A 22,626-nucleotide genomic window follows, 5' to 3' on the forward strand; every position below is an offset into this window, starting at 1 on the left:
CCTGAATAAATACAAATGACATATTTACCATGGTTTTCCAGCTCTTTCTACTTTACAGTGTCAACATTAACTTAAATGAAGTTTTCGGTATATTAATTTGAAAATCGAAATCCATTTTATAAAGAAAAAGTAAACAAAACTCGCATATCTTGACCTTTTAAACCACATTTTTACATTTCCAGATGCTTTTGCTTTAACACCCCAGAATGTTGGGCAAAAGTTAGACATCTGTTTTATATTTGAAGCATACTGATTCAGTGTATCATCAGTCAACTTTAAACAGCACAAGAGCGCGGGCACATAACTTCACTGCCATAGGTTTAAACCCTTTGCATGTTGCAAAGTTTTATTTATTTACATTTTAAATGTGCAGCAAATGATTTCAGACATTTAGCTAAAGTCAGCAAAAAAAGAAAAAAAGAAACTGTTCCCTATTATACAAAACCAATTGCATTTCTGAGCCAAATTCCAATGGGTTTTTAGAATAGCAATATGATTTATGAATAAAAATATAACAAATTACACCCAATCATATTTGATGTACAATTGTGAAGAGTTTAGATATAATAATAATAATAACAAAACATGAAAATCTATTTTAAAAACGAACGGAAATTTGAGATTCTTAAAAAAAACTATGGAAAATGTCTTTTGGCCTACAAAATGACGCTAGGATTAAAAAACTCCAATACGTGCAACCACACCCCCTTTCTTTATAACCCCGCCCATAAAAACATTGTCAGAAAACCTCATGTCAGCAAACCTGGACGCGCAAAATGATTGACAGGTAGAGGGCGTTCGTGATTGGGTAAAAAAGGGCGGCCCGCTGCAGTATGTGTGAATCCAGTTCACAGAGTAGTCTATGATTGTCAAAGAAACAGAGACATTTATTACAGTAATATCTGTCAGATAACACGGGCGATATATGATTGGCTTTCAAATCGCTTACGGAACATTTAAGGCCAGTTCTAGAACGGTAGAAATGTTAAACCTAAATGTAACCGTTAATGTCTGAGCCGAGAAAACTTGATATCCACTCCCTTCTTGAACAGTTAAGCTGCGGGTAAGGACTCCAGTCAAATGCATTCATCCAAATCTTTGAGTGAACCAGTTGTACTGTATTTTTCTACACTCCTTGAGAGAAAGAAAAGCAGAATGCGTGCAAAGTCCTTCGAAATATGAATCGGGTGACTTGACCAGACTTGTTATTAGAGTCTGTCTGTTTTTATGTTTTCTCTGCATAATGTGGGAGGATGAAGTGGTGATTTGACTACAATATGTCAAGCAGTATCTGTCGTAGACAGTAACGTTACGTGATTTCGGGGGTTGTTGTATTATTTCACTCTGGTAGAGCGGTTTGGACAGTTCGCGCATGCGCGTCACCGCGATTCCGATGAACTGGAGTAAGGTGGGTGTCGGGGGGTCGACCACAGACTCCCTCATCCGTGGCTGCGGAGAGTTTCAGCGCATCAACAAGAAAAGAAAACTTCAATACTATGTATTTTAAAAGCTGAAACGCGGGTTCGCACCGATTCGATGATTTCGGAAGCTCGCGCAGGACCTTTTTCTTCCTGACAGGAATCTGAGCGCGCGGCGGGCGCGAGCGCTCTGTCTTTGGACGCAGTGAAATGAATCAAATTCTATTGTGATGTAAAAATGAAGTCGGAAGCGAGCAAGGGCTGACAAACGGAGTTTAAAAGTGAGACCACTGCCCGGAAAAGTGGTACATGAAATCAGATTTGACTGCTTATTTGCGAATGTAAATTATTTTGAAAGGCTGGAAAAGTTGTGGTGTCGTTCAATCTGACCGGCAGGTAACGTAACGTAAGGGATGTAAGTTAACATCAGGACTAAGAAGCAAGAATAAGGATTGTTAAATTATCCCGAATGAAGTAATTCGAGGAAATGACCCATCATATCATTGGACGGAGATTATTGGTTGACTGAGTTACTAAGCGGCGACCTCGTCCATTCTTTTCCCGCTACATTCCAGCGATGGATACTAGTTTTCCAGGCAGCAACAGTGCCGTGATCCAAAAGGGAAAGTTCGTGTTCGTCGAGGCTCAGTTGCAGGGTGGAGCGCCCTGGGGTTTCACGCTCAAAGGTGGGCTTGAACACGACGAGCCGTTAATCATATCGAAGGTAAAGTATCACCTTACTCACCTGTCTTTCAGATGATGAAAGTGTGTGTCTGTCAACTGAATATAACAGCTTCAGCCCTCAGAGGGTCACAATGTGTCAGTCAGCATGTTATCCTATACGCCAGAGAGAAACATAATGAGGGATTCATGCTTTGTGGCTGGAAGTGAAATGAAATTTGTGAATGTAAGATGCCAGAGAGGGTGTGATACAACACTCAAGTCACACTTGAAGAGTCTGAATGCCATTATATTTCAAACCATGTGGAACATTTCACAAGCACGCGTTTTAAACTCTGTTTACACTGTTTAAAATAAAGACAAACAGTATTTTGGCAGCTTTTTGATAGTTCAATGGAAGTGGGACATATCTATAAATCTATATGTTACTGTGATGTTGCTGGATCAACATCAACAGCAGTTTTATCAAACGATCACAGTCCTAAACTTAACCCTAACCATTTAATACCTCTAAACTAGAGGGAAATATTATGTTGAGGTGTATAAGCCTCTGAAACTAGACCTTACAGAACTCTGGCCCTTTTCCAGTTATTCTGATTGATTGATGTTGATGCACAATAATCTTCTAATTTGGCAAAATCAGGGTTGTCGAACTACTTAAATCCACTAAAATTATTTTATTGTCAGTTAGATTAAAAGTCATTGCAAAAATGGCTCTGAAATGTGACTTTAGTTAGTTCTGAGGAAATATATACTGTTTACAGATGCCACTTGATGTGGACTAATGGAGTGACATTCAGATAAGTATCCAATCGAGTTTTGGTGCTACTGTTTTTTTTTTTTACACTAGTCATATTCCTAGTCATTTATTGAAATGCATCTCATGCTATTGATTATGGATTTTACTTATGAAGGTCACTTTAAGGTGCAGAGCAGACTGCTGACCGTAGGGTCCGTATATCACACACACTTCTTAATGAAAGGGAACGTCCTTCAGGCATCTAGATGGTAATTGCTGAGTATGGGTCAGATTCTTGGTGTGACATCCAGACCAGTGTGAGCAACAGATTTCGACCTTCATAAAACATTTTTTTACATCCTCCTGTTTAATTCTCCCACATGGCTGGAGTCTGAGCATAAAATACTTTTATATTTGTAATTTAATTTAAAATGTTTTTCTGACAATGTAGAAGTTGATGGTGGGCAATGCACCAATGTTGTTGCCATTCTCAGGTTGGTTTTTAAGTTGTTGCTAGACTTTTCTGGGTGGTTTCTAGGTTCTAGGTAAAGTTGTGGTCACAGTTAATTTTATTCAGCAGTTTTCACTGGCAAAATATAGTAATTTCAATTGGAAACCACACTCGCAAATTTTTTGTGAGGGCCAAAGATTTCCCCACACAAAATTGGTTATGCCGATTTACCATGTTGACGATTAGAAATCTGCATAGTTTGAAAGTGATTTCTATTTGGGATGACCTTCTTACATCGCTACACTATTGACAACAGACAGTGGGCTTTTTTGACAATTTTGTCAAAGGTTTGGTAACGTGACCTAGAAGTCTCAGATATTCTCATCCCTAGATGGCTTGAGTCCCTCTTTAAATGTGAGGTTATGAGATTGTTTTCATCTGTTACATTATCTGATAGGTGAAAATGATAAATATTAGAAGTATTATTCAAGTTTGTATCAAAAACAGTGTGGTTTTAAGTAATTAAAACTGTTAAGTGGTTTTAAGTCACCAACCCTAAGCATTAGAAGTATTTATCATTACGTCATTTTGATGAGGATGCAGTGCTTCCCACAGATTTGAAATATACTTTCGAGCAGATACAAAATTTTATCACTATTAAATCGATCGCGAATGGTTTAATTATTTTGGGCTGATAAAAAAAAAAAAGTATAAGGAAAAAATAATAAAAGCAAAAATGTTTCTCCATATATATCAGGGCAGCTGTTAATATACCTGGGTGGCCCGCCCAAGTAAAGTCTATGTGTGGGAAGCACTGGGATGGAATATAATTAATCTGAGATTTCCGACCCATGTATTTTTTCCCTTGGAAACAGGAAATATAACTAATTTCCTTCCAAGGAAAAAAGTAAACCAACAGAAGCAATAAGCTTATCTAGTGACATTAGTTTAACTTATTACAAATAAGCAACTGCAATGAAGCTTGTTTAAAAAGTTTGCAAGTTCCTAATGGAAAGAGGCATTCTAATGATGTTTGGTGAGGAATTGTGAACTTCTGTCACATTGATCAGAATGGATTCATCTACTCGGGTCTGAATTGTGAGTCCTGACAGCAGGTCTGGTGATTGATCTGTGATCTTGTGATCAGAATGAGCTCTTTTGCACTGTAGTGGATCACTTCTGATCAGTCATGTCGGCTAATCAGTGCACTGCTGTCAGGGAGACACATGGGAATGAAATGAAAACATCCCAGAGGGTGAAAATGCCAAGATTAGGCCTCACAGGAGAATTCCTACTTTTTTTTTTTTTTACTTCATATATGACACGTATATATTTTGTCTAGTTCACCCAGAGGAGGTAGGGCTTTATTTTGATGAATAATGGAGGCTAATTGTTGGTATCACAGGGGGTAAATGCTTTTTCCTTGAAACTGATAAGAGTTTTATCACTCTTCTGCAATGCCTGTGTGTGTGTGTGTGTATGTGTTTTAGCTGTACAAGAGATTACGAAGTCTTGAATCATGCAAGTCCAAATGCATGCAGCAGGATGTTTGTGGTACATGACCAATGATCAATTTGGGAGAACTACACTTGTTTTCTGGGAACGAAAGAAAGAATATAATTAGACTTGACATGAACTTTAGCAGGTGCTTACAATCATGAAATTGAACAAAAAATTCCGGAGCTCATTGTGTGACTAATCCTGGAAGATCTCATGTAGAAATATTAATTTCCCCAGACTCAACTTTCCTGTGGTTTAAATCATGTAATTTATCAATTTCTACAGTCAGGATCTTTGATGTGTTTTGCATGCACGCAGTAATGGTTTGTTAAAGCAAAAACCCACTATTTATGTTCTATTGTGTTCTTGTGTTGCTATGAGGTCCTTGGGAGATAGTGTTTTCAATTCTAGATTTGTTTTGAGCATTGGTACCTGAAACTAGAGAATTGGAGAATAAAAGTCTTTGTGGAGATTAAATGTTCCACTAAAACAGTGTAAAACCACTTTTTAAGAGTATTTGCCTACAAATTTTAGATTCACGACTTGATATGAAAGGTTAGTTTGATTAAAATGCATGGCTCTATTTGTTTGGAGGTGTTTTTTCTTAAACTGGGAGTAATTCTTGGATGGGAACAGGCAAAAGCAGAGGAGATCCCCTTCCTGCCTTATTTGGTGCTCTGGATTTCTGGTCTTGAGTTATGACTCCAATCTCTCTCTCTAGCCTCTCAGAAAAACAACACAAAATATCCAGAGAGTTTGTGGTTTAGCTACTGCCGTGATAATGGGATCCCATAGCCTATGCTCTCCTGCATTTATACAGTACCTTTTATGTTCAACTACATAAACAGGAATTGATTACAACTATATTTTCTGTTGAAAACAGATGTTGATGTGGATCTGTACTCACTATGCCCAATCCGACCCTAAATGTGTAATTTAGGATTGCATTTAACATCAAATTCTGTCTATCCTGGAATCAAAGATCCAGACTGAATAAACCATTTGGCTGCATCCCAGTTTACATTGTATGTGTCCTAAATAGCATGCAAGATTAGGGTGAAGTCCCAAATCATAGCGCAGTGAGCAGTTTCTATTGTTTTTCTGATGCATTTGTGTGACTATTTAGTGATAGACCACAATAGTGCCTGAGATTAGTCCACTTTGAGATTATTAATGTTAAATAAAACTGATTTAAAAGTGAAGTAATAACGAATTGTATCCAGATACAAATGAAAAAAGTACAATCTAACACTATATATATATATATATATATATATATATATATATATATATATATATGACAATATTTTCCAATACATAGTGAAAATTATCTTCTGCTCACCAAGACTGCATTTATTTGATTAAAAACATATAGTAAAAACGGTAAAATTGTGAAATATTATTGCCATTTAAAATGTTGAAATATAATTTATTCCTGTGATGCAATGTTAAATTTTCAGCATCATCATTCCTCCAGTCTTCAGTGTCACATGATCCTTCAGAAATCGTTCTAATATGCTGATTTGCTCAAGAAACTTTTTGTATCAACAATTGTGCTGCTTAATATTTTAATGGAAACCATCATAAAATGTTTCTGTTTGAGATTCTTTGATGAATAAAAAAAAGAACTGTTTATTTAAAATGAAAGTCTTTTGTTACATTATAAATGCCTTTTAATGTGATTTTTGATCAATTAAAAGGGACAGTACACCCAAAAATTAAATATGTATTAGTTGATTTCTTATGTTGAACATAAAAGAAGATATTTTGAAGATTGCTGGTAATCAAACAGTTGTTGGTTCCCATTGTCTTCCCATAGTAGGAAAAAAAATGACTATGGGAGTCAATAGCAACCACCAACTTTTTGATTACCAGCGATCTTCAAAATATCTTCCTTTATGTTCAACATTAGAAAGCAACTCATACAGGTTTGGAACGACATGAGGGTAAGTAAATGATGACAGAATTCAATTTTTTGGGTGAATTACTCCTTTAATGCATTCTTGCTGAATAAACGTTTTTTTATTAACCCAAAACTTTTGCACAGAAGGATATTATACCATCACCAGCAAAGTACATCAGTATGTGATTTGTAAAGCAGCTTCATTTCTAAGTTTTCAGCCAGAATTAAGCAATCTGTTCTTGTCTCAAAAGGAGACGCACTTCATCTGTCTGTAGTTTGTCCCGTGAGCGTGAACTAACATACTGCTGCAGTTTGGTCTGATGTGGTTCTTTTGTAATGTGTGTCGCGCTGAATAGCGTGCTTTCTGTTGCGTGCTGTAAAGCGGTGTCTTGTTTTCAATGCTGAGCAGTGTGTTGTGTGTCGTAGTGAGCTGTGAAGTGTGTTGTGCTGAATAGTGAGCAGGACGCAAACAACAGCCACGGCCATTCTCTCCCCCTTTAAGAGCTTGTCACCATAACCATGGCAACAATACGGCCCCGGATTGTGGTTAAGACACCCGGACGAAACCGGAGATAAGGAGGAAGGATGAAGTGGAGCTATAGGCCTTGAGAGCTGCTCTTATCTGGGGAGAGAGACAGAGGAGTTATACAGAGGAAGAGTGACGGATGAAAGGGTGAGAGGGAGAGATAGAGCGAAGTCTCGGGGCTTATGGGTGGTGTAAATGTCACTGATGGACTTCTTTCAGCTCCTCACACTCCGATCTACTCTTGAGTGTGTGTGGCAGCGTCAACATTAACTGTTGGTGGATGGATCTGCCTGGATCTATCCAAATTTGCATGTTGTTTGTCTTAAATAGCATGCAAGATTAAAATTGTAAGTGCGCTAATTTTTTAAACATGCTTTTTAGACATTTATGACACTCTTTCAATTTTATTATTTTACTTGTAGAAAATTGGCAGACGTTTTTCTATATATCAACCTAGAAGCTAATTATGAATTTAGATATGCATTTAGATATGTGCTAATATTTACATGCAAATGCAAACATCATTTATAGTAACCGTACCAAGGGGTCAGTGATATCATGATGCAGTTGTATCGACAATGTTTTAGAAAATGTCTTACAGAGGCTGCATTTATTTGATTATAAATATAGTAAAATTACAAATATTGTGAAATATTATTACTATTTAAAATAACTTTTTTCTGTTTAATATATTTCAAAATGTATTATATACTTTATATAATGTGATTTATTATTCCAGTCTTCAGTGTCACATGGTCCTTCAGAAATCATTCTAATATGCAGATTTGCTGCTCAAGAAACATTTATTAATTTCATCAGTATTGAAAACAGTTGTGCTACTTCATATTTTTGTAAAACTGTGATTCAGTTTAAAAGAACAGAATTTACAGTATATAAAATTATAAATGCATTTACTCACTTTTGATTAATTTAACGCATCCTTGCTCAATGAATGTACTCAGAAAAAAACACTTTTTAACAGTAGTGTATTATCAAAGTACATACTTACGTGAAATACTTATGCAGCATTAATTTTGTCTGAAATCTGATGCTTTATTTTTGTGAAAAATGTTTTCAGGATTTATGATGAACAGAAAGTTAAAAAGAACAGCATTTATTTTGAAATAGAAAGCTTACGTGACATTATGAATGTCTTTACTGTCACTTTTCTTTAATTTAATGAATCCTTGCTGAATAAAATGAGATAAATAAACAGGTGATGTATCTTATTTTGTATTTAAAAAGACTTGCTGTACTGTAGTTGAACTACTTCGACTACAAGTAGCTTCCCAGACCCTGATATTTACTGCATACTGCAAAAACAGCATGAATAATATGCCACTCTGAATAATATGCAGCGGTTTTATCTTCATCCAAACATCTCTTCTCTCTCTGACCCCCCACATTGTCCATACCCCTTCATCTTCTTGTTGAGAGCAGGCAAATACAGAGCAGGATAAAGCCCAGGCCTCTGGCAAAGACCCAACAGAGAGAGAGCGGAATGTCAGAGGCAGAATTCGCAAGAGCCTGCAAAACAACTAAAGAAGAGATGGTCAAAAAAAAAACCTTCATAGCGATTCCAACCGTACTTTATGTAGTCCTGAATACTGAGCTGCTCTTTTATCCGTCCGTTTCAGAATGCACTGTGTTGTTTACAGTGTGGACACTAGAAGACAAGCTAAGAGCGGCCTGGACCCCAGGAAGTCGGGGGTTAAAATAAGGTTAAGAGAATTAGACGCTTTGTTCAGTTACATATTAATGGATTCATTGTCACCGTCTTGGCAGCACATCCACAATTAAACACTTCTATTGATGGCCCGAGGCCGAGTGTTAAGTAAATCTCCGCTAGCCGTCTTTTCTTTAAGCTGGCCGGCTTTACACTCAGTAACCGGTGAAAGGGAAGACATGCTTGCTCGTACGATTATTCTGAATATGTCGTGATTTGAATGCCGTGAGGAAGCAGCTCATGGAAGGGCTTTTGAGAGCAAGCGTCGTCAGGAAAGAGCCAAGCGAAAGACAGGTTTTAACAGGAAATGATGAACAATTGGAGACAATTTCCAAATGCATGTCTTTAGAAGGAGAATGAATTGCTAGTTTGTGTTATCTTGAAAGGGCTTCCTGAAGGACTTCTTTTGCTTGGCATTGAATTGTCTCCAGTTAAGGAATGCTAACAGTAAACCAGAGGTCAAATCTTATTCTTGGAAGAAATCACTTGGCTGTCCACCTGTATGTTTTGGTTTTATTGGTTGTTAATCATTTAGCAGGCTTTTTTTTTATCCAAAGCCAATTACAATGACTTTCTGTTGTTTGGTAAGCATATAAAATATTGGCTGACTTATTAATATGGTCACATATTATATTCAATAGGTCATACGTCTAGGCTAGATTTGCATGGTCAGTCCTAGTGTTACTGGTGTTTACTGTTACTTTAGTATTATTTATGTACTATAACAATATTAATATTTTGAATTAGCTTCTGTTTTTAGATTGTCCATTTAAATTTTAGTAATTTTTTGCATGATTTTATTATTTTTATTTGTTCTATTTTAAAATATTTCTATTAAGCTTTATTTTCATTTAAGCACTTTAACTTAAAAATGTAAACTTAAGTTTTATTTTTATATCTATTATAAATATAATTAAATATAATATTTTATATAAATTGTTAAATTTATTAATAATTATTTTATTTCAGATTTAGTATTTTTTTATTTTATTTATTACTATTTATCTTTAGTTTAATTTTATGATTTTTTTTTGACATTATACATTCCTGTAAGCTTCTTTAAAAAATATTTAGGAAATCTGTATCCAAATAAATATGGCTTGACATTCAATTTAAGTGCTGAATTTTAATAATAATGTATATGACAGAACTAAAGCAAAGCTTAATGACTCTCTGTTTGTGGCTTGCTTTATGCAAATAAATAGTTTCGGCTATTTCTGTATTTTGTTTCAAACGAGTCCTAAACAAAGTCAGAGATGAGATTTTACAGAGGAGGAGTTTCTACAGCCTTTTGAGTCCTGGAACATGTTTATCATTTATATACTAATAGCATTTATTCATATTTTGAATTAGCTTTTATTTAAATATTTTTCTTTTTAAAGATTTTAATGTTTGTGCTGTATTTTTGAACTTGATTTTAGTTAACGTTTTAGTAATTTAGTTTTTTAGCTTATCTTATTTTTAATATGAATAAATCTTGTTTTGTGCTTTTGTCATTGTTAGTTTTAAAAATAAGTATATTTAGATTTAATTTTATTTTTTATTTAGATTTTTTTTTATTTTAGTACTTCAGCTTAAACTTATTTAATTTCAGTTAGTTGCCAATGCAACATTTCTTATTTAGAAAGAAATTCCAAAGAGTGCTGTTTATAGAAACTCTATTTAAACGTCTTTGACACAAATCACAAGATCATTGAAATGCAGGCTATTCCTCTTAATTGCTTTTGTCACATAAATACATCGGTTTCCAGGGGGAATATTTTACTGTCACACCACAGGACTTTTCTTTAGTGTATTGGAGCTCCGTCGTCAAAACAAATACAACTGAAAAACCCAGTACCTGCTTTCAAGAGTTCAAGAAAAGAGTGCATTAACCGATCTTATCTAACCAATTCTGTCTTTCTTTGTCCTCGGTGAGATGCTACTTGGGATTGACAGAGGTTTCTTTGTGTTTGTAATATCTAATCATTACATTTCCTGTGCACGAATAAAGCCCTGTGCTCCGTGTATTGTTTAGAAGCCGTAAAAGAGTGAAAGGAGTCCTCTCAGGTGCACACTGACAATCTCTGTTGTGAGGATGTTGCTAAGCTTTTTATAACTTTGGACTCCATCCTCTGTCCGACCTGGACGAGAGATTGTGTGACCAAAATATTAGTGTCTGGAGACTCAGCGAATGTGTAGGGGTAAAGGTCCAAAGAAAACATTCTTTGAATTCTGGTTGGTTTTACTGGGGGCTCTGAGCGTCCATGTGGTTTTAATTTAGTTTGTCGAGCCCTCGTAGCCTCTGTCTGTTACCGCACATGGTGCTCATGGTCTGTTTGTGTGTGTTTTCTTAACGTCCCGCAGGTAGAGGAGGGCGGGAAGGCGTCTCTGTTGCAGCACCCCCTGCAGGCGGGAGACGAGGTGGTCATCATTAATGAGTTGGAGTTGAGCGGATGGAGGCAGGAGGCCATATCTCTCGTTAAAGGATCGTACAAAACGCTGCGGCTCACGGTGCGAAGGTAAGACCAAGAGCAGCTCACTTCAGTCCCATAGTGCTCTGGGGCTGTTAATTGTTTACATACACTACTGTCCAAAAGTTTGGGTCCTGTAAGATCGTTCAAAGAAGACTCTTCTGCACACCAGTGTCACATGATCTTCAGAAATCATTCTGATATGTTGATTTGCTGCTCGAGAAACATTTCTGATTGTCACCAATGTTGAAAGTTGTGCTGCTTCATATTTTTGTGGACACTGATAAATGTTTCCAGGATAATTTGATGAATAAAACATTCAAAAGAACAGCATTTATTTGAAATAGAAATCTTATGTAGCATTATAAATGTCTTTAATGTCACTTTTGACCATTTAACCCCTTTGCGTGCAAACATCGCTGACGGCCCCAGTTTATTATTGTTTCACTTTCACAGCACATTAAACATCACTGTCTTACTTCATCTGGACAAACTGTGCATCAATGGAAAGTTTAAAGACTCAAGCTTCGATATTTGACCAATATTTTGATAAAACATTGTTGCAGTGACAGATATTTAGTGATTTATGTCAGGAGTGCAAAATAATAAATCCGTATTATGCCACATTTTGAATAGAAATTCACAACTCACTCATATTCAATCACGTCAAGAGCGGTTTATTTGTGTTCACATAGACTCACTGAACAGCATCAATAAGGATTTATAGACAAAAGATGCATATCTGCGGAGATATATGGATATATTTACTGATGTTTACTTCATATTTCTTCAGACAGAATCGTCATTTCTATTCATTTTCCACGGATTTACACGATCAGATGATAAACAGCCTCTCCCAGCGATCTCTGTGTGCGTGCAGTAGTCACAGCTCGTGCGGTGTGTGACTCAGACTCTGATTGGGTCTTTCAAACGTCCATCTTAGAGTTTCATATCTGGACACCGCCCCATCGTGTCACATGCTTCCTGCACACTTCCTGGTAGTTATCTGGCCAAAACAACACTGAAACACCTCTGTACACACAAAATATCCGAATAATAAACCCGCGATTACGATAGTAAAGCTTGGTATGAGAATTTCTTGAGATCTGGGGCGTTTTTATAAAAAAATCGAAAATGTACATCGGAAATGCTAACTTGTGCAGCGATGAAAAAGGCTACAAATAACATATTTTTACAACAGTAAACGACCAAATTCCACCCCTGATCGCTAAAGGAAGTTATTATAAACACTCGATCGGGGTTTAAAGTGAGTTTTAAGTAAAAGTGTACTAATAATTTCATAAATTGTCAGATGTAGCTTGATGCTAACGTTAGCACCAATGCTACTAATAGCAGGTGCTTTTCTTCTTCATAATGCATTTTTGTCTCAATAATTCACGTAAGGTCGTAAGAAAATGTTTTGTTGTATTTTTATAGTAAGACTTTTGATAAATAAGGGCTAAATGCAAAGAGAGACTGAAGTGAGATCGCTGCTTTGTTGCTTTGTAAAGCCTGAAAAACCACAATCAAGGCTAATAAAGGTGGAATAAAAACAAAAGAATAATGATAAAAGAATAATGCGTATAATGTGTCATACCTGGCGGAGGTGTGAAAGACTCGTTTGGTGAGAACAATACAATCATGAAATGGGCAGTTTTCACAGCCAAACACATATAAAACACACATCAGTGTTTACATGTGAGATCTTACAGAGATGACAAGGGCCATAAATCAATCTGATTAGCCTTCTCTAAAAACACACATGACATGGCCTTAGAAAATATTTCATAAAATTCACAGTTTTACAGATTCGATTATGATTTTTTATGAAGTCTTGGAAGACTTGTGGCCTTAGCTACACTGTGTTTTCAAACTCATTTCCTACATCAACATTTTTTTAAATACATTTAAAACATATGTTTTTAATATTTTTATTTTTGTTTTTATGTTTGAGCTTATATATCTCTATTATCATAACAGTCCTGAGTGATTCTGATTCCTGAACAGTAAACTTTAAAGTGTCAGCTTTGTGAACAAAGGTTGATTATGTATCTAGTCAGAAAGAATCATGAGCAGAAACCTTTTTATTTTGGGTATGTAATTTCGGTCTCCATGCCAAAAAAGGGGGGTTACTAGTAAGGGGTTAATGAATCCTTGATGAATAAAAAAAGTTTAATTTCTTAAAACAAAAAAAAAACTCTATGTCCATTTAGGTTATCTATAATAGGTTATTGACAGGACAGCAGAGCTGTAGATCCTGAAATAGCTTTTTTAGTTGATTATTTCCAAATGCTCTTTGTAAATGCAAGTCTTTCCTGTCTCTCCTCACTCACACTTGTTGACCAGTGGTTTATGTGTGTGTGTATATATATATATATATATATATATATATATATATATATATATATATATATATATATCTTTCTATATATCTCCTTCTGGTAAAAACTCACATATGGGTCTAATGTTGTCTAACTGTTTGCTGCCATTTGGCCTGTGGAGTCGGTAAAAGCGTGAGTGTTGTTTTTGAGAGCACATGCGAGCGATGCTGGACACATGATATGGGCCTGAGTTACAGGTGAAATTGGCAGTTGTGGAGCGTTGCCATGGTGACAGGAGGACGTGTATGGCGAGACCTCTAGGGGGCGGGGCTGAGCACACACACACACACGCACAGATATAGGTTACAGAGCACTGGCATCACTGACAACACAAAGACGCCTGTGTTCTCTCAGGAGTGAGCAATGGCGTGTGGTTTACAGCATCGCATGTGTTGTGGTTTCAGTGCTGGTACACAGTGATCTGAAGAACTGTTCAGCCTTCCGGGGCTAAAACTGATACTTCACTTGTTAGTGTTTTAAAAAAAAGATGTATGTAAGGGTTAACATTACATTTTGATATTTATTTCATGTTTTTATTTGATTTTCATTTTTGGGTGAACTATCACTTGACGTTTGTTTAATGCACATATGTTATTTAACTTTTAAAAAAAACTAAGAGTTTGCACTCTGTCCTGTCAGGTTTTTAAAGACTGCTGGGTAAAAAAAAAAAAATGGATAAAAGTGTTTAAAACTTAAGTTAACATATTGATTTGTATTAAGAAAAGCATCATCACTTATACTATTAAGCAAACATCTGAACGAACTGTATTCTTTATTTCAGAACAGAGCACCTCTTATTTTCTTCAGAAAATTAACTTTCTTGTTTTTGCTAAATGTTTGATTAATCCTAATTAATTGTTTGATTAGTTGCAAAGACGCTTAAATTATTTAGTTTGTAATTGCAATTAACCCCTTTTTTAAGAATTAATATGTATTTATTAATTTATTTAAATGCTGTTATTTCTTAAAATAAAATAATTGCAACTGCATAGTAGTGAAATCTAGAAAAGCAAAAAATTTGCTATTGTAATTATTTCACTTATTAAAAGCATGTAGATTATATTTAATATAATATAATCTATATTATATTTACATATTATATTTACATTATAGATTTATTCATTCATTTGTTTATTTACATGCTGTTATTTTCTAAAATACAATAATTGCAAATGCATTGTAGAGAAATCTAGAAAAATGAAATTGCAATTATACAAATAAACCTCATTTTTTTTTTTTTTTTTTTTTTTTGTAATAAAATATTATTTGTTATTTATACATAAATATTTATGTATGTTTTCAAGAGATCCGAGAACAGTTTTGAGAACGAGTGTGAGTCTTTGGCATGGGGTGACAATGACATCTGACACTGCAATTTACACAGTGAGGCGCGCACACACACACACACACACACACACACACACACACACAGAAGGCCCATCTCAGCCTGGATAATGCTTATATAATGAGAGGCATTGTGTCACACCTGGTTGTGTGAGGACGGTGCTGGTGTCGCATTCATCCAGACTGATTCCAGATCAGAGGTGAGAGAACACGGGAGAAATGTGAAAAGAGAGTTATTGCCTTTCCTATGTACAGATAGAGAAGGAAGGAAACAAGATTTTAGGAGGAGATATTGAGGCCAAACTCAAATTGAAGCTAAAATCTGATTGGCTGCCTTTACAGTGGTTTTAGTGTGGCGGGAAAATTCCAGGCTTCATTCAAAAAAATAAAAATAAATCCCTCATTTACTTAAGAAGATATTTTGAAGAATGTTTTCTCCACACAATGAAAGCCAGTGGTGTCAAATATTGTTTGGTTTCCAATGTTTTTATAATTAGCAAAATAACGTAGGTCAAACAGGTTTGAAAGGTTTCATGAGCTGCATGTACGGCTGCATTTATTTGATCAAAAATACAGTTTTCCATTTTAATATGTTTTGAATTATAATGTATACTTGTGATGCGCAGCTGTATTTTCAGCATCATTCCTCCAGTCTTCAGTGTCACATGATCTTCAGAAATCATTCTAATATACGGATTTGCTGCTCGAGAAACATTTCTGATTATAATCGATGTTGAAAACAGTCGTCGCTTCATATATTTGTGGAAACCATGATGCATTTTTTTCCAGGATAATTTGGTGAGTAGAAAGTAAAAATAGAAACCTTTTGCAGCATTATAAATGTCTTTACTGTCACTTTCAATCAATTTAATGCATCCTTGCTGAAAAGAACTACTGATATGTTTTTAAAAACCAAACTTTGGACCAATAGTGTATACAGAATACACAGAGCGCTGTCATAAAAGATCACCGGTGAAACACAATCTGGTGAATGAGGATGTTGATTTACATATGAGTCCAGAGGTCAACCATCGGTGGGAAGAAGGAAAAGAATATACAAAAGAACTCTACACACATACACACACTCTTGGTGACTCCAGGTTTCCTTCAGTTGCTTTTCCCGGGTGTCCACTCTGTGTGATCTCTTGCCTGTCATAGTCAAGTTTCAAAGACCCTGGTGGACCCAGCAACGGTCCCCATGTGGCCTATGACATCATCGCCTTGCCATTCGGGAAGTGTTATACTAGACTGAGGACTTGGGACTGTGTGTCAAAGGAGCAAGCTGTCGGAGAGCGTCAGTTTTCGCAGATGTTACAGTGATGTAAACTGACATGGATATAAAGATCAGGTTCTACACTAACATAAACGGACTCTATGAACATGGAGATCTTTAGTTGCGTCCCCAAAGCCTCTTACAGCTGATTAACAACTTCTAAGAGCGTTGATTCAAGCTCACATGTAGGCTTGGAGCGATCAAGTCTCAGTCCAGATTAGATGAAGGATTCAGAGGCCTTTGCTGAATCAGACAGGTATGTAAAAGGTAAATGATTCACAGAGGCAGAAATACCCATTCGTGACTAATGTGCTTGTGTTGGGGTTTTGCATGCAAATAGGATTATTTTTGATGAAGTAGTGCTGTCATTATTGCACAGATGTTGCACTTTCTTTAAGGTGACTCATGTAGTTTATGCACCATTAGTGGCATCCTTTGGAAATGCTAAAATAATGACTGTTTTCAAACAGGTTCCCTAAAATCCTTATCTTCCATTAGTTGGACACCTGAAACTAACACTTTTCGTTGCACTAATGCTGCTATTTATAAAGTGCTGCAGAGTTTATTTATTTTTGTAGGCCAATATGCAAGTTCGTTCCCTCCAAAAGAAAAAAAAAAGGTATTTGGATTTTTCCGTCAGATTTTGGATTGTTGCAGAAAGTAAGCTCTGTGACCAGCAGGAGTTTATGATTCTTACACATTTTGAAGCGTGGCTGACGGAAGAGCGTACGCTGCACAGAGGAGACGAATTGTTGAATTCATGGAGTTATTTGTTTTCTTTGCTTACTTTCCAAAATTCTCATCGCTTCATAACGTTACGGTTGGACCACCGATGGCAGATGGACTATTCTGATGATGTCTTTCATCGTTTTCTGGACTTTGACTGTAATTTACTTGGCAGTCAATGGGACAATCGCATGATTTTCATCCAAAATATCTTAAATTGTGTTCTGAAAAGAAGCAAAGCTTTTACGGGTTTGGAAGACTTCAGGATGATGGAACCAGAAACAGGGTTCTAGGATTCATTCCTGCAGCACTCTTTTCGTAAATTTATAGTCAACATGGAAGAAGTTAACTTCACCTCAGATGTTTCTCCTAAACAAATAAGACCATACAGTAAGAGATGTACCATTAATGTGGAGATCATAGAAACTTATTGCATTATTTCAGACATGATGTGAACAGCTTATTCCTCTTGGCTTCAGACTCATCTAGACCTCTCTCTCTCTCTCCTTCTCAGACCTCTTTTCTCCTTCATAACCTGTTTTATGAGGGTGTGAGAGAGAAATAAACCTTTCTTAGTGCTAAAACCGATAGCCTGTCCCAACGTGACACTCAGGAACGCTGTAAATATTTAACACTTTCATGTTAAATGATGCTTGTGTGCCAAGAGCCTCCACCTAACACCTGCCCGCTTCTCTCTCTCTCTCTGCTTAATCCTCTCTCACCTCACTGAAAGACTAATTACAGGCAAAAGAAACACAAGATCTATCTGGAATGGATTCCATCTTAGTTTACTGCATAGTGCACAATATTCTGTTTGTGAATGATAGCTTGCTCTCGTATCAATTAAAGTTCAACACCATGTCAAGTCCAGTTTAGTTGTTTAGCGCTTTTTACAATACAGACAATCTAGCTACTGGCATATGCTATATAGTGTATATGTATATTCATTTTTATGACGTCTTAAATGTTTTAACACTTGCCAGTCCGATCAAATAAGGATGTTAAAAATCAGAAATGGAAGTCAGGACCGGTCCAGTGCATTGCATTGTGTGAAATATGTTGCTTCATAATTGGTTTTTTATTAATACTGCAGCATTGTTGCTTTAAGAGGGATGAATTTAGATGCACAGATTCTTCTCCGCTGCACGCTATCAGCATGCTAAAATCCTTTCCAAGATGTTGTATCTTTAAATGTGTTAACTTTTAAGCACCCAGTTAAAAATGAAATAAATATTCACTTTATTTGAAGTATATATCTATAATGCATTATATAAGTATTCTTAATGTACGCTGTAATGCATTATATCTTTTCAGTATTGTTACCAAAGTTAAAATGCATTATAATATTTGTAGATTGTGTTACATCTGAAATTAGTTGGTTGTTGTGTTTTATAATGAATTGCAAGATTTATTATGAATGATTTTAACTGTGGTTACAATTATTCAGAATATCATGCAGTGCTTTATAAAGTGCATTAAAAGGCATTATTAATGCATTAAAAATAATTTTATAATGCATTGCATATAAATGCCTCAAGTGTTCGCAAAATATCTAGATCAACTCAAAACTAAACCTTTCTAATTGAAAATCACTAGTTGGTTGACTTTGGCAAACACAGTAACAGACTGGTCCAGAGATGTGAAACACAACCAAGGCCTTCGTGTGTGTGTGTGTGTGTGTGTGTGTGTGTGTGTGTGCATGAAGCCGGAGTGAATTAGGATTTAATTAGGTCCATTCAGAGCTTAATTAAACATTTGCACGTGTGTCATACCCTGAACACGTGCATGTGTGTGTACCAAGGGCTGTGGTTTAAGACGACATGATTCAGTAGGTGAGGCTTTACCTGACCACTCACACACACGAACACACACATACACGTGTATCTGGACATCTGAACCTTTACACACACCTGAAACTGATCACATGCATATTATGTGGAACCGGGCCTGTTTTATTATGGGCTGAATGGAGCATTAGATACTGGCAGGCACCTTTGTGTTTTTTGTTGTTTTTATATCAACACAGGCAAATGGATCAGTATTATTATGGCAGTTACACTGCATGTGATGTTGCGTAATGCGTTTCGGTGCACTCTGCCAGACCATTATACAAATGAGAGCGAGAGAGAGAGATTGTCTTGTGCATTAAACAAACAGTGTTTACTGTGTGGCCTTTCACTTGTCCTGTTGATGAAGCTGTCAGGAACACTGAGAAATAGAGAGAGAGTTGGAGAAATATTATTTCATTGCTTTGCAAAAAGATTTGGCTGTTTGTTTGCTGTGTGATAACTACATGGAGCTAAAGCAGAACCAGAACTAGTGTTTGAAGAAGAGTTAGTGAGTCGAGACGGAAGTTTTCTATGACTTTTATACATGAGAGTTTACACCGTGTCTGAGAACGCTTCAAATCCATTGATTTTAATGACAGTCTTCAAAAATCGATTTGGATTTTATTTGATTCATTAATTTATTTATGCATTCAGTCATTTGTTTATTTATTTGTTTATTAATTTTCATGTATGTATTCATTCATTCATGCACACATCATTTTTATTATTTATGGATTAACCTATTGATTCATTTATTCATTAGTTTATTTATTCATCTATTTAATGATTTATTTAATATTTTTTATTAATTTATATTATTTGTTTAATTATTAAATCATTGTTTATTAGCTTATTTTATTTATTTATTATTTATAGAGCATTAATTCATTCATACATGCCAATTATTTATTCAATCATTCATAAACTTATTAATTGATTAATAATTGTTACGATTAATTTATTTAATGATATATGTATTCTTTCTTTTTATGCTACACTGCATAAAATAATTGTCATTTTGTCTGGTTTGTCTTAACATCCTTATTAATAAGGATTAATAAAAAAATATATATTTTTCTAGTATTGTGAAAAATATGTATTTTCATGATTTAATAATAATAATAATAATAATAATAATAATAAAAAAATACTCAGTTTTTTTATTTTAAAGGATAAATAAACATTTATTTAAAAAAAGAGAGAGAGAAAAGGTTAAGAAAATGCAAGTTACATCCGAAGAAATGTAAATTCAGCAAAGATGATTGGATATATTTGCTGGAAAACCATACAAAAATTATTTTTTCAAATGTATATTATCATCAAATATGTTCTTATTAGCTGTTATTCTGTTGTTTCACTCAGCATTTTGCTTTCAAGGAGGGAAAACCAATACATGAGGCTGGAAGGTGTAGCTGGGACACACTATCAGAGTCGCATTCAGTCTGTAATTTCAGCCCAGATGCTGTTCATTACTTCTTACTCCCCTCTGTGATGTCAACACCCTCCTCCACTTGTGGTGGTCAAAGTTTGTATGTTTCTATGGTGACGGGCGGCTCACACACAGATGCAGGGCGTAGGATTCAAAACAGGTGTGGAATAGGACGGGTTTCCCTTTATTCCCACCTGTTCGAGAAACCCAAGAGCCTGCTGAATGAAATCCAATGCTGCTTTTTATACTCATTTTAGGCTGCTGATTCCAAAAATAGAGGCTGTTTTGCTCGAACACGTCACTCTTTCTCATGAAATAGGATTCATTTTGTAGCATTTTTGTTTCCCTTAATCAGCAAAAAAAAAAACACTGACACAAAGGCACAGTTCCTGCTGTCAGTTTACAGTATGAATATTTGTTCAATTTTTAACATTTTCACATGAATGACAACATGATTGATTCTGAAGACTAATTATTTAATGCCTAATCCTGATTTCCACTTTCTTCACTCTTTGCAGATTGTAAGTTAAATACATACAATTTAAATACTACTTTTTGCCATTAAAACCTAACCTTTATAATATTTGACAGCTTTTCTTTTGTTTGATTTATTAGGGCATTAAAGCTGATACATTTGGAAGCCCGTTTCCACCACGGTATACTTTTAAAAAATAATTTATAAAAAGGCAATGCGAATTATGTGACTTTTTTTCTTCACAATTCTAAGTTTATATCTTACAATTAAAAACATTTTTTTAATTGTAAGATATAAACTTAGAATTATGTTTTCCTTCCCAATTCTGAGAAAAAAAAAGAATTTTGAGATATGATCTAAGATTTTAACAAGCAATTTTGAGAAGAGATGAAAAGTCTGAATTGTGAGATATAAAACCACAATAATTTTTTTTATTCTGTAGCAGGAACTTTAGTCAGAATTCAGAAATGTAAACTTGCGAGAGTAAAAGTTAGAATTCTGAATTCATATCTCACTATTCTCACAATTCTGCATTTATAAAAAGTTGCAATTATCTTTTTGTATGTTTTTTATTTTCAGTGGCAAAAACTTGCTTAAAAATCGTAATTCTTATTTTGTGAAAAAACTGTGCGTTACGTGCTTGCGCTTGTTTGATTTATATTTTTTTAACTCTGCATCATCAAATTAAGTAAAATTAGGCCTTTTGTATGTATAATAAACACCCTTTATTTCTACACAAGATTTATCATACACTGACACACTAAACCTGTGATAGAGAGTGAAAACGCGATGAACATGAACTCTGTTGTGAAACTAGTCACAGCAGAGAAAAATATGTCCATTAGCATGAGCTTGAATGAGGAAAAGCGGCAGAACAAGAGGAGAGAAAAACAGAGAGAGAGCTGGCCTGAAGGCAGGACGAGAGGAACCTGCTCCGTGACATCATCGCTGTGGCTCTCATTCAGCCCTCTTCTGATTGGCTGAGGGGACGCAGTAATTTGCCTCTGATGTGTCACCAGTGTTTGAGAGCGAGAGAGATGTTGTTCTTTCCCTGTCAGTGTGGAGTCGGTCTGCAGTATGTTGCTCTTTTAAAACCAAATGAGTGAAGTTGGGATTTATTCCTTGTAGCTGCATTCAGAAGAAGCATCAGCACAGGTACAATCATTCCTTTCACATGCTTGCATTTAAAACTGCTTGTCATGTACCTTTCTGTGTTTATGCAATCCTACCGCTGTTTAGTGAACAGTGTGCCTTTGTTTGGAATAAAGTGCACTGGATTTATTTAGCGTTATATAAATGAACATTTGGCAAGTCACAGCAGTGACTCAGTTTAAACTATTTCAAAACATTTTTCGAATACTGTGCATGCAGTTTAATGACCTTATTAATTGTGAGATTGCAATGAATATTTGTGCAGTTGCAAATCCATTAGTCACAGTTATGACTATTTAAGGAAATCGCAAATGCTAAATGGCAATTCAAAGGATAAAAAGAATTGATGATCAGTTGCAGCATTTCAAATATACATTTAACCCACAGTCTTGATGTTTGCATGCTGTATGTCAACTACAGGTGCGTTTGCCTCAGTATTTGTAAACCGTGAATACTGCATAGGCCTATATGAATGAGATCATAGTGTGATGGGTCTGAGATTGCTTAATTGTTATGTTTTGCATAGAATTGCATATAAATTCCTGGTTTCCATATGCAAATGAAAGGCTTGTCTGTGTTTAGTTTGTTTTGAATAGGCTAAAAAATATGTTTCACTGATA

General features: G+C 35.4%; 1 protein-coding gene across 1 annotated transcript in view; it reads left to right on the forward strand.

Annotated features, from left to right (window-relative positions):
- The first annotated feature begins 1,134 nt into the window (after positions 1-1,134).
- The window catches only part of LOC113073603 (protein Shroom3-like), a 35,611-nt gene continuing 14,119 nt past the window's right edge, over positions 1,135-22,626 (forward strand). Inside the window, exons 1-2 of the mRNA XM_026246416.1 lie at positions 1,135-2,142; positions 11,291-11,445. Coding sequence (XP_026102201.1) covers positions 1,996-2,142; positions 11,291-11,445 — 302 coding nt within the window. The 5' untranslated portion in view covers positions 1,135-1,995. The remainder of the gene's footprint in view (positions 2,143-11,290; positions 11,446-22,626) is intronic.

Source organism: Carassius auratus, unplaced genomic scaffold, assembly GCF_003368295.1.
Source record: "Carassius auratus strain Wakin unplaced genomic scaffold, ASM336829v1 scaf_tig00012443, whole genome shotgun sequence".
NCBI lineage: Eukaryota > Metazoa > Chordata > Actinopteri > Cypriniformes > Cyprinidae > Carassius > Carassius auratus.